This window comes from Peromyscus leucopus, chromosome 8b, assembly GCF_004664715.2.
Source record: "Peromyscus leucopus breed LL Stock chromosome 8b, UCI_PerLeu_2.1, whole genome shotgun sequence".
In the NCBI taxonomy this organism is placed as follows: domain Eukaryota; kingdom Metazoa; phylum Chordata; class Mammalia; order Rodentia; family Cricetidae; genus Peromyscus; species Peromyscus leucopus.
Window position 1 is genome coordinate 53,972,894 of NC_051086.1, and position 13,035 is coordinate 53,985,928.

At 40.4% G+C, this 13,035-nt stretch overlaps 1 protein-coding gene across 4 annotated transcripts in view; it reads left to right on the forward strand.

Moving 5' to 3' along the window:
* Positions 1 to 13,035, forward strand: part of Rabep1 (rabaptin, RAB GTPase binding effector protein 1) — a 101,188-nt gene that overhangs the window by 66,369 nt on the left and 21,784 nt on the right. For 3 of the 4 annotated variants that reach the window (XM_028860994.2, XM_028860995.2, XM_037201561.1), the window contains exons 9-11: positions 6,397 to 6,864; positions 8,315 to 8,419; positions 10,108 to 10,224. In XM_028860994.2, coding sequence (XP_028716827.1) covers positions 6,397 to 6,864; positions 8,315 to 8,419; positions 10,108 to 10,224 — 690 coding nt within the window. The remainder of the gene's footprint in view (positions 1 to 6,396; positions 6,865 to 8,314; positions 8,420 to 10,107; positions 10,225 to 13,035) is intronic. The other variant, XM_028860996.2, reaches the window with a different exon arrangement.

The window sequence follows — 13,035 nt, forward strand, 5'->3', positions numbered from 1 at the left end:
CCAAAGGAGGGCCTCAGATTCCTGGGACTGGAATTACAGATGGTTGAGACATCCCAGTGGATGCTGGGAATCAAACCACATGGAAGAGCAGTCAGTGCTCTTAACTGTAGAGCCATATCTCCAGCCCCTGATGTCTGTTTTTAATGTGAATTATACATATTACTAAATACTTGTTTTTTTGGTGGGGGGACGACAGAGTCTTGGTATGTAGCCCAGGCTGACCTTGCTCTCAAGGTTACTCCTTCCTCAGCTTCCTGAACATTGGGGTTGATTACAGAAGCTTGCCACCTGTTCAGCTCTAGCATTAGGGCTTCTGTTCTGAAATAGAAGGTAAAGTTTGGCAGGTTGCAGTGAAGCTTCAAGGAAGAGTGCAAGCGTTGGGATGCAGTATGTCAGATGTTGTGCCTGTGGCCTGTCATCTCATACCTATAAGTATGGTAAGGGCCTCTGCGTTGATTTCTCATATTCTGTTGTACCCTCAGCATTACTGTCCATTTCTCTCCTTTAGTGTGGTTGTGGTCAGACCACTCGTGTGTGCAAAACCACCACTGACTACCATAACCTACATCATCGAGTGGAAATTCTTTACATAGACTGTTGCTCTGCAAGAGCAGCAAGTATTTTTAACCATCGGGCCATCTTTTTAGCCCTGAGAAGGATTTTCTTTAAAACAAAACAAGCAAACAAACATTTTTATTTTAGTATATGGAGTGGCGGGGGGGGGGGGGCACTCAGAATGCATATGGAGGTCAGGACTGTTTTTTCTCCCATCTTGTGGGACCTGGGAATCAAAATTAGGTCTTTGGGCTTGACAGCAAGTGCCTTTACCTACTGACCTATCTCTCTGGGACAGAGTCTCCTAATACCCATCCTTTCTTTAGTAAAGGAAATACTTTTGTATCTAGTGCCTTTGGAATCAAAATAAAGACCCTCCTTTCCCAGTTGAATGGCCCTTCTCGCTTTCCTCTTGTTCTTACTTCACCACAGTTTGGCCTGGCTGCTTGTGGTCCATACCTGTAAGTGTTGTTTATGCTATCCTTGTTGCTTATGATTTCATACTTACAAGGTCCATAGCTACAGTTCAGTAGTAGAGTGCTTACTTAACATGTGTAAGGCCCTAGTTTGATCTCCAGCATTGGAAAGGTGGGGAGTTCGGTCATACACACTTGCCTAACTTTCACCTCCTTTCCCAGCTGGTGAACAGTTGCAGTTAAGTTGAATACATTTTCCTAACAGGTATGTTGTTTCTGTTTAGTTTGCAGATTTACTCTGAACCATGTATAGTACAGCTCCTGGTGGCTTATATTTTCATCTTTATTGATAGCTTGACATTAGTTTCTTTTTTTTTAATCTAACAGACACTGAAAAATATGATGTTCTTGTTATTGTACATTTTTTTGTTTGTTTTGGAACACACACTAAGGACCAACTGGCAGTTCTGCTCTGAGTTTTTTTTAAATACTAAGACTCCCAGAAGAATGTCTCTATCTTTTTGTTCAGATATTACATGGCATTTGCATCATGCAGTAATCTATCTGGGAATGTTTAGAAAACAGGAAAGGAGAATTTGTGATTTATAAGGAAGTATTTCTGTTATTTTTGTTTCTTTTTTTAACAGCTTTCTCATGCTGTGCATATCATTTCCCAGCCTTTAAAGTATATTTTAGACTTTCTGCTGGAGGATGCAGCTCCATGGCAGAATGTTGACCAGCATGCATGAGGTCCTAGGTTTAGTTCTTGGTAGTAGCAACTGTCACCTCCACCATGTGTATGTGTGATGTTTTGCATTTTCAGTGTTGAATATAATTGTTTTATGTTCAGAATCATGGTAATTTAATTTGGCTGGTAAATTAAAATTAATATGGAATGCTTTGGAGAGTTAGATTTATTGCTAAGGACATTTAATATTTTTGAGCACTCCCATGTCATCTTTATTTTGGTACTTAGATTATGCTTTTTCACTATGAAAGTAATAGGAAAATATTATGGAGCATTTCTGAAGTACAGGAAGGGCCATACAAATAAAAATAATTGTTTTGACAACCCAGGGAAAACTGTCTCTAACGTTATGGCATGTGTCATTCTTTTTTTTTTTTTTGTTTCCTTTTCCAAAGAAAGGAAAACAAATAAATATGTTCCGATTTGTTTTGTTTGTTTGCTTTCCTTTATTTTGTTTGAGACAGACTTTATGTATTCCAGGCTGACCTTGAGCTTTCTGCCTCTATCTTCCTTGCATTGGAATTACAGGCATGCGACATCATGCCTGACTGGTACTTTGCACACATAATATAATCTACATAGTGACTACATGCTTATGAATGTTCCTCCTTGGTTAAATCTACTTTAAGGTTTTGGCACCCTTAAATTTTTTTAATCCATGTAATAAAATTTTAATATGTAAATGTACCATAATCCTTTTGGCCACTTTCCTACTACTTTGTTGCCAGGTTTTAATTTATGAGGTGCCTGACAGCATGAAGTGGTCAGTACCTTAGGAACAACCTGCTTTAACTTTTCTGTCTTTTCCTCAGGCCTAGTAGGTTTTAAACAAGTGTTGTACCACTGATAAGCATCCCCAGCTCATGGTTCTAGAAACGAGAGCCATAGCATGCCTTGCAAGCACAGGGAGAAACTCAGAACCGGCCAGTTTGAATAATTCTGGCAGCCTTTGGGCCTTAGGAACTTGATTGGTTGTTTGGAACCTACCTGTTCCTGGGTGATTTGGGGCAGGGAAAATAATGGCTTGGTGAAAACTGGATAAAGGAGTAGTAGGGTATGGATTTGAGATTGTCCAGTTTACATGTGAGGATTGTCTCCAAGCAGGCAGTAGGATGTATGTATAGTCTCTGCCTGTAGAACACAAACATGACTAATACACCACTTACCAAATTGGTTATAGTTTTTGCTGCCGTAAATGTTTTCATTAAATAATGCTGTAATGCTATTATATATAATTTTCCTTGCACAAATTACTGTAATATATCTCATTTTTTAAGTCCTTAGAAAAAGAATAGAAATTTCAAAGGCATTAACATTTTTAAGGTAATGTAGAATATTGTATAATCATATATTAGAAAGACCACAGACTAGTCTTTTGTTTTTGTATTTATTATTTATCCTGGTGGGAACAAATGTGTCATGGCACATGCGTGGAGCTAAGAGGCAACTTGTGAATTTGAGTTCTCTTCTTCTACCACGTGGTTTGAGGTAAAGCTCAGATCATCAGGCTTAGTGGAAAGTGCCTATAAAAGTGGAGCCGTCTTGGTGAGCAGGAACAGTTTTTACTTCCTTAGCTGTTTGTATTTCTCAAGCTATTGCTAAGGTGATAGACTAGTAGTTTTTTTTTGTTTGTTTGTTTGTTTGTTTTCTTTTTTTGAGACAGGATTTCTCTGTGTAGCTTTGGTGGCTGTTGTCCTGGAACTCACTCTGTACCCAGGCTGGCCTCGAACTCACAGAGATCTGCCTGGCTCTGCCTCCCGAGTGCTGGGATTAAAGGCAGATAATAGTTTTAAAACACTTGAAAATAAAAACCAATGAAATCAACTGACATATTCCTCAGTCTCTTCTAGTTGGTCTATAAAAGGATATTTAAAACAAAAAGTAGGTCTAACATGGTGGCACAATGCCTTTAACCTTGGCACTTGGAAGCGGGGTTAGATAGATCTTTGTGAGTTTCAGGTCAGTTGAAGCAACATAATGAGACTATCTTAAAAAGTGGAGGCATGACATTATCTTAAAGAGCTGTTGGGACTGGAGAGATGGCTTAGCAGTTGATAGCACTGGCTCTTCTTTTAGAGGATCCAGGTTCAAGTCCCAGCACCCACTGGCAGCTCACAGCTGCCTGCAACTCCAGCTCCAATGCACAAAAAATTTAAATAACTAATTAATTAGAAGAAATCTTTGTCATTTTAATCATTTTTGTTTGTTTGTTTTCTGAGACAGAATTTCTTTGTGTAATAACCCTAGCTGTCTTGGAACTCGCTTTGTAGATCAGGCTGGCCTCAAACTCAAAGAGATCCTTCTGTGTCTGCCTCCTGAGTGCTGGAGTTAAAGGCATGTACCACCATGCCTGACTGTCATTTTAATCTTTTAAAAAAGGATTTCTTTATTTTATGTGTGTGTGTGCCTAAGTATAGCATACAAACCACATGTGTGCAGGCACCTGCATAGGTGAGCAGAGGGCATTGAACTTCCTGGAACTGGAGTTGCAAGTGGTTGTGAGCCATCATGTAGGTGATGGGAACCAAACCTAGGTCCTGTGCAAGAGTAGACAGTGGTCTTAACCACTGAGCCCCACCTCTTCAGCCCAAGAATAGTCATTTAAATTGAATATAATTTCAAAAAAAACTCATTACATTTGTTATTCTTTAATTATTTTGACATTGTGTGCGCACGTGTGCACACACACGCTACAGCATACATCTAGAAGTGCGAGGCCAACTTTCTGAGTTGGTTTTGTCCATGTGGGTCCTGAACTCAGGTTATCCAGTTGCAAGAAGCAAGCACCTTTAACTGCTGAACCATGGTGCTGACCCTCCCTGTTATTTATTTTTTGAGACAGGGTTTCTTTGTGAACCCTGGCTGGTCTGGAACTCAGAGATCCTCCAGCCTTTGCTTCCCAAGTGCTGGGATAAAGGCCTGCGCCAACACTACCCAGCCTCTTTTTTTTTTTTTTTTTTTTTTTTTTTCAGAGCTGAGGACTGAATCCACTAGCACTCTACCACTGAGCTAAATCCCCAACCCCCAGCCTCTTCTTGTTGTTCTTACTCTCTCACTCTGTGATTGAATTGTACAGTAGCACTAGTCTGCATTTGCCTCATATATTTCTTTTATAGTTGAGAAGAATAAATGCATAAAATGTGCATATGCAACATAGAATTAGCAATTTCAAGTGTGCAACTCCTATGCTGTTAATATGTTCAGTGTTGTGCAGTTACTGCCTCTGTCTAGTGTGAAAACATTTCTATCACCCCAAAAGAAGAGACCCTATGCCTCTTCCCCAGGCTCTTGCAATCAGTCTCTGTTCTGGACATTTCCTGTAGATGAGTCATGTGATGTTCACTGTACTTTTGGCTTTTTCCCTGTTATGCCTTGCTTGAAACTTGGTTCCACAGTATGATCTCCTGCTTTCCTTCCTGTCCTGGCTGTACCTTCCTTTGCTTATCCCACAAATACTGATGTTCCTTCCTCCTGTTGCCCTTGACCACCTTCTGTTACACTCTTTGTAGGATTTGCCACTTTTATTTTCTTGGAAACAGTCTCTTTGCATAGCTCTGACTGTTCTGTAACTCACTATGTAGACCAGACTGGCTTGGAACTCGCAGAGGTCTGTGTACTGCTGCCTCCCAAGTGCTGGGATAAAGGTGCATTTAGTTATCTTTATACAATGTTCTAAAGACTTTCATGTGCATCTGTCTCGTAAATGTCTGTACTTGGGTCTTCAGCAGGCACGTCACACTTAACATGATCAATACTGAATTGCACATGATGTTTGCCAGTTCCTCATTTCTTGACCAGATGTGTAGCAGGCTTTTTTTTTTTTTTTTTTTTTTTTTAGGCCACCAGCTAGCTACCAAATCATGATATGGAGACTTTTTAGTTTTGAATGCTTGGCCTAGCTTAGGCTTGTTTCTGGCTTGCTCTTTTAACCTGTTTCTCTTTATTTATGCTTGCCTCGAGGCTTTTTTACCACCCTCTCTCTCTCTCTCCTCCCCCCTTTACTCTGTGTCTGTTGCCTGGCGGCTGCCTAGCTTCTAGCCCTGGGCATCTGCCTCATTCTCTCCTCTCTTCTTCCCTTATTCGCCTCTTCTCTCTTGAACCTAGATTTTTCTTCCAGTTTATTCTCTCTGCCTGCCAGCCTATTCTTTTTCTGCCTAGCTATTGGCCTTCAGCTCTTTATTAGATCAATCAGGTGCCTTAGGCAGACAAGGTGAAAGAAATGCAACATGTCTTTACATAGTTAAACAAATGCAGCATAAAGAAAAGTAACACACCTTTACACAGTTAAAGTAATATTCTGTAGCAAAAACAAATGTAATACATCTTTGCCTAGTTAAATATTTCACAACACAGATGTTCCAGAGCATAGAGCTCACCTCTGTCTTGTGTCATTACTTAATAGTATTGTGAGAGCCCATTTACTTGCTTAATCTCTCAAGAAACTATACATATCTTAAAATTAGAAGTTGTATTTTGTTTATGAATCTAACCTGTGCCTGAGTAGTACCCAACATACAAAGAGATTTATTTGATAAATAGTTGTTCAATGATTATGTCAAGGCAACAAAATGATTATTATGTTTAATGTGTGGCAAAATATATATAGTACGTGGTAGCTTTTCTCTTTTGGGGTTCAGAGAATTATTTAACTTGAAAATATATGTTTTTACATTTCAGGAGCATTTAGACAGCACCCATGGGTCAGTTCATTCCTTAGATGCAGACTTGCTGTTACCATCTGGAGATCCATTCAGTAAATCGGACAATGACATGTTTAAAGATGGACTCCGGAGAGCTCAGTCTACAGACAGCTTGGGAACCTCAAGCTCATTGCAATCAAAAGCATTAGGCTATAACTACAAAGCAAAGTCTGCTGGAAACTTGGATGAGTCGGATTTTGGACCACTGGTTGGAGCGGATTCTGTGTCTGAGAACTTTGATACTGTGTCGCTTGGGTCACTGCAGATGCCAAGTGGGTTTATGTTAACCAAAGATCAAGAAAGAGCAATTAAGGCAATGACACCTGAACAGGAGGAAACAGCATCCCTCCTCTCTAGTGTCACCCAGGGTATGGAGAGTGCATATGTGTCTCCCAGTGGTTACCGCTTAGTGAGTGAGACTGAATGGAATCTCCTGCAGAAAGAGGTGAGCTATTCTGACCTTGTTTCTTTTGTTCTCTTTTTGTTTCGAGACAAAGTTTCATGTAGCCTGTTAGCCTCCAATTTATTATATAGTGAAGATGACCTTGAAATTCAGAGGATGACTCTTGATTTCCTGTCTGTACCTCTCCAGTGCTGGGATTATAGGTGTATGCCACCACAGCTTGCTCTCTGGAACTCTAGAGGGATTAGGTAACTTTGGCATTAATTATTGATTCAGTAGACAGTTCCTGGAGTCAGTGCAGGCATGTGCTGCTAGCAAGTATGTGTTAGCACACACCCACCCCTTGTCAAGTCTGCCTTGTCTCTTCTATATGACAGTCACAAAAAGCTGGCTGGCCATTGGTGTTAACAAGCAGCATAGTTAGAACAGCCTGAATTTGGGCTTTTAGTTTACTGAAGCTGAGTGTATGCCGTGATTCACTTACTCATTTTTCCTTTATTTATAAAATGCAAAAATGGTTAAGAACTTGATACAGAGAGTGGGTTTAAGGAGGATTAGGAAATATGGGAGAGAAAAAAAGGCAGCCTTGATGAAGGGTAATTTTCCTTAAAGTATTTTCAAACTTAAAAGATTAGGTATTATAAGAATGTAAGTTGTGTCAGCTGGTGGTGGCACATGCCTTTAATCCCAGCACTTAAGAGGCAGACTCAGGCAGAGCTCTGTGAGTTCAAGGCCAGCCTGGTCTACAGAGCGAGTTCCAGGACAGGCTCCAAAACTACACAGAGAAACCTGTGTTGGGGTAGGGGGATGACGGGGAGGTGTAAGTTGTATTTGCACACTGCTTTACAGATTTCCAAGTCTTTTCACATACCTCGTCTCTTTGAGCTTTATGATTATAATGAGGCAGTCAGGTCATAACTGTTCCCAGTTACAGATGAAGTAACTGTCTCAGAAAGATCAAGTGAAACCTGGGTTAGAATCAAGGTTTTCTGACACTCGTGCTTTCCCTACTCAGGGCTACTTCTCTTTAAAGAAGCACTCAGTGAGTACGTGGAGCAGGCTGCTAACCCTAAATAAGCCACTGTCCTTGAGCGATGCAGGACATGTAAAGAACATGCTACTTACTGGTGTTGTACCCAGTGTGTCACTGGAGCTGGCCATGGGGGAAATCAGCACTGCCTTTCTTTTCTTCTTCCCATTGGGTAGAGAGCATTGAGTGCATGGCGTAGCCCTTTTGCTTGTTTTGTGTGTGCTTCAAATGTGATGTTTTGTGGCCCTTGGTGATAAGGTGTGTCCCTTGTTTTCCTACCATACTTGTACTGGAGGTTATGACTTTTGGAATCTGACTCTGTAAATTCTTCCTGTAAATCTCTGAAGTATTTACTCTGCTATTAACTTAGTAACATTGGTAAGAGTGTGCATTCATTCCTTGAGTATGAGACATAGAATTATTTTGTTCTGCCTGATAAGTGGTAATTTTGGTGCCCTTCAGGTACATAATGCTGGAAATAAGCTTGGTAGACGTTGTGATATGTGTTCCAATTATGAAAAACAGTTACAAGGAATTCAGATTCAGGAAGCTGAAACAAGAGACCAGGTGAGTTTCATTAGAGGCACAGAGTTGTCTTTTTCCCCCCGCCCCCATCTGCTTTATGGAGTGTATCTCTCTGGTGATGGAATAAGCTAGCATATACAGTGGCAGCTGATTTTCAGTGAGAGCCCACTAGGACTCTGGATATTCATGCTTCATTAGCATGCCAACACCATATCAGCCAACTCAGCTCTCAGATGTGCAAACAGCACCTTAGCTCCTTTCTCTGCACCCTGTCACCCGAAGCCCCAACACCTAAACTTGATGCTGGCCTGATCTCACCCTTTGTATACATCATGGTACAGAGATTAGGGAGGAAAGATTTACTGTGGTCTCTGACAGAGTAAAAGCTAGCTGGATGTCATGGTGGCCAGAATTTGAACTCTTTGCTTACTGCCTATTTGTTGTAAATTTGTTGACTTGATTAATGGTAATTCATAGGGCATACCTATGCAGGTTTGGACTGCTGAACTTGAGGGTAAAGTTCTTTTCCAAATGCAAAGTAGAATAGTACCACATTGGTAACACTTAGGAAACAATATAGAATTTAACAAGAGTAGGCCTTGTGAAAGCATGTCAGGAAAAGAAAATATTTTTCTTTGGTTGTTATGAAGATTATTTATTGCCTTTGCCATCAGAATTTGAAGGAGGTTAGAATGATGATCTCATAGTCTCAAATGTCACTGTAGTCTTTTTTCTTTGATAGTTTACAGGTGAAATTTTCAAGCTACTTATAAAACTAAGATAATATATTGGCCTCTGATAGCCTGACGTGGAAAAGGGCTGTCTTGGATTCCTTAATTATTTCTGTAGACTTTTATTAATGCTTCTTGTGTGCCTGGTATTTTGCTGGATCCTAGCAATTCAGATACAGCTGAAAGATGGTTTTGACCCGTAAGGAGCTTTCAGCTTTACAGACCAAAACATAAATTCAATCTAGCTGGTTCCTAGAGATGAACGTCTACACTAGAGGAGGGTTTGCAGCTTAGTTGTAGGCTCAGGAGAGGCAGCATTGTTTGCTTGTTTTACAGCCTGCTTTCAAATTAGGAGAACTAGAGAAGGGGAGAATCTATTTAAGGAGGGGAAATGTACAGAGTTGTAAGAGAATATGTTCCAGGACACATGACTGGTGTGGGAGTTTAGAAACTAGTGGGAGAAGGAGTTGCAAAGGAAGGCCAGATAGACCAGTGAGGAGAGGTGATAATCAGGAGAGGAGAGGTGATAATCAGGGGAGATTAAGTTTAAGCCTGGCAACTTTAGAGGCATTATTGCTTTTAAGTGGGAAAATCGTTGTAATTCCACTTTTATAAAATTTATAGGGTTCATGTGAATTGTAGATCAGAGGCAGGGGATAGAGGAGATAGGGAGGCCAACTCTAGATCCTGGAGGGCCTAACAGAAAAGAGGTTTTCAAATGAGATTATGTATGTGAAAAGCTGTTGCTAACTGTAAAGCATAATGTAGTTCTTGATGTTGTTCATTTCTTTCTGAATTGACAAATCTATGGTACTTCTCCACAAATCTTTTGGAGTTATTTATTTTTAACTTACACAGAAGTTGTGGGCTGTGGGTGTAGCACAGTCCAGCCATTACCTGGCACGCATGAGGCCCTGGAATGAACTCCTAGTGCCCCTGTAAACAACAACAGTAAAAACCCCACTGCTTCCTTCTTGTTGACTGTTTTAAATTATATAGGTGAAGAAACTGCAGGTAATGCTAAGGCAAGCTAATGACCAGCTAGAGAAGACGATGAAAGAGAAACAGGAGCTAGAGGACTTTATCAAGCAGAGCACTGAGGACTCAAGCCACCAGGTGAGTGATGCACGAGAGATGACTCGATTGTTAAAATTACATTTAAAACTTCAAAGAGTATTTATTTTATTTCTTTTGCTTTGAAGATTTGGCAGTTTTATTTTCTCTTGAGACAAAAAGTGTTTACTGATCTTTCTGTGATTTTTTTAAAAAGGAACTTATATTTTTAAATGTGTAGGAGTGTATTGTCTACATGTATGTATGTGCACCACTTGCATGCTTGGTCCTCTTAAGGTCAGAAGAAAGGGATACCCTGAAATTGGAGTTAAATGGATAGTTGTAAGCCACCGTGTGTGTGTGTGTGTGTGTGTGTGTGTGTGTGTGTGTGTGTGTGTGCTGGGAACCAAACCGAGATCCTCTGCAAGAGCAACAAGTTTCTTAACTGCTGAGCCATCTCTCCAGCATCTTGTTATCATGGGTTCTCCTTTGAAATAATCAGTTAATGTATTTAATGCATTTCTAAGGGTCTGAAGGATCTGATTTTTCTTTTTTGTGTTTCCTTTGTTTTCCTTGGTGCACAAGAACCTCACTAACAAGAAGTTAGGAATTGCTGGCTGGGAATGTAGCTCAGTTCGTAGAGTGCTTATCTAGTATTTATTAAGCACTGGCTTTGATCCCTAGCCCTATATAAACTGGGGGTGATGGTATATAGCTCTCATCTCTGCTGTACCCAGAGCCCCCTAAAGACCACCAAGAGACCAAATCTGATGCAAAAGCAGAGTCTTTTTACTGTTGTGAGTTGACCCGGGCCTCTTCAACCATTTGTTGCAGCAACAGAGCAGAAGAGACCCCGAGTAGCAAGGGGGCAGGATATTTATAGGGAGTAAAGCAAGCGGGAGTTTGGGGTCTACAGACTACATAGGAACAGACTCAGGATTGATGTACCTCCCATCCGGAGGTGCTGTCCTTGGTTAGTTTGCAGCTGCAAGAAAACTATTATCTCGTTCAGTGGTTGCTATGGTTACTATGTTTTTTTTTTTTTTCTTTATCATGAGCCAGCTAGCTGTAACTTTTAATTGGCTTCTTCTACTATATTGGGACATCTGGTGGGGTTTTCCTATAACTAGAGCTAGGGCTCAAGGGCACATCATGCTGTGCCAAGGGCCTACATCCTGTTAGGTCTTTTTCATAGTCTGTCATGGCTGCAGAATAGCCAAGGGAGGGGTCCAGGCAGGGGCCTGGGTTCTTCATTCTCATCACTTGGGAGGTAGGGGCAAGAAGATTAGAAGTTCAAGGCCATCCTTAGTTATGGAATTGGAGACTAGTCTGGCTATTTAAGACCTTGTCTCAAAAACCAAAACAAGGGCTGGCAAGTTGGCTCAGTGAGTAAAGGTGTTTACCACTAAGCCTGAGTTCAGTCCTGGTTCCCACTTCCTCCTCCTCCTCCTCCTCTTCCTCCTCCTCCTCCCTCCTCCTCCTCCTCCTCCTCTCTCCTCCTCATCCTCTTATTATTGAGACAGGGTCTCTCTACATAGCCCTGCCTGTCCTGGAACTCATTATGTAGACCAGACTGACCTTGAACTCAGAGATCTACCTGGTTCTACCTCCAAAGTGCTGGGATTAAAGGCGTGCGTTATCATTCCTGGCAAAAATTGTATTTAGCCACATCACTATTTATCCAAACAACAGTTGAGAGATGCTTGGGTGTTTCTAATATTTGACAATGGTGAATTTTCTATGAAGATTTTTGTATATGTCTATTGGTGGATACATGGACTGACTTCTCTTGACCACAGGGAGAAATGGTGAGAGAGATTGGGAGGTTGTTTGATAGGCTTACCCTTCAGTTCTTCTAGCTACTTCTGCTGGCCATTAGTTGTTCAAATATTTATGTGTTGTTAGACATCTGTGCTTCTGTGTGCTTTTCTTTTTTAATTTTATTAATTTTATTAATTTAATTTTATTAATTTAATTTTATTAATTTTATTTAAGTTTTTAAAAATACTTTTTATTCTTGAATTTCATAAATGTATTTTCTATATTTTGTCTTTTTTTCTTCAAATCCATCTTTTACATGACTAATTTTTCTTTAAATGTTTACTCTTCTCTGTAAAACCATTCACTGTATTTTTAGCTTAGGTAATTGATTTTTTTTTTCCAGTTTATTATTTAATATTTGTAGCTAGAGTTTTCCTGCCTTGCCCACAGTCAGGACAGATCTCTGTCTCTCACCAGTCCCACAGCCTCTCAGACCCAACCAAGTAAACACAGAGACTTATATTGCTTACAAACTGTATGGCCATGGCAGGCTTCTTGCTAACTGTTCTTATATCTTAAATTAATTCATTTCTATTAATCTATACCTTGCCACGTGGCTCGTGGCTTACATCTTCACATGCTGCTTGTCATGGCGGCGGCTGGCAATGACTCCTTCCGCCTTCCTGTTCTTTCTCTTCTCCTCTCTGTTAGTCCTGCCTATACTTCCTGCCTGGCCACTGGTCAATCAGTGTTTTATTTATTGACCAATTAGAGCAATTTGACATACAGACCATCCCACAGCAAATATTGGCTATTATTCATTATCCCTAGTTCTCTGATAATTTCAAATTTTGTCATTTAGGCCTTTGAATAAGTCTATTTAGTAGCTAATATCTTATGTATCTGAATTCATTGAAGACCTATATCTATTGCCTGTTTTTATAAAAAGCCATTCCCTTATGTATTTGTGTTAAATGCTGTATAGTCTATTAAAAATAAATAATGAATGGACTGGGTTGGGGATGTACTAAGTGGGTAGAGTGCTTGCCTAGCATGCATGAGGCCCTTGGCTCATTCCTTGGCACCACAGGTGTGGTCGTACATCCCTCTAAT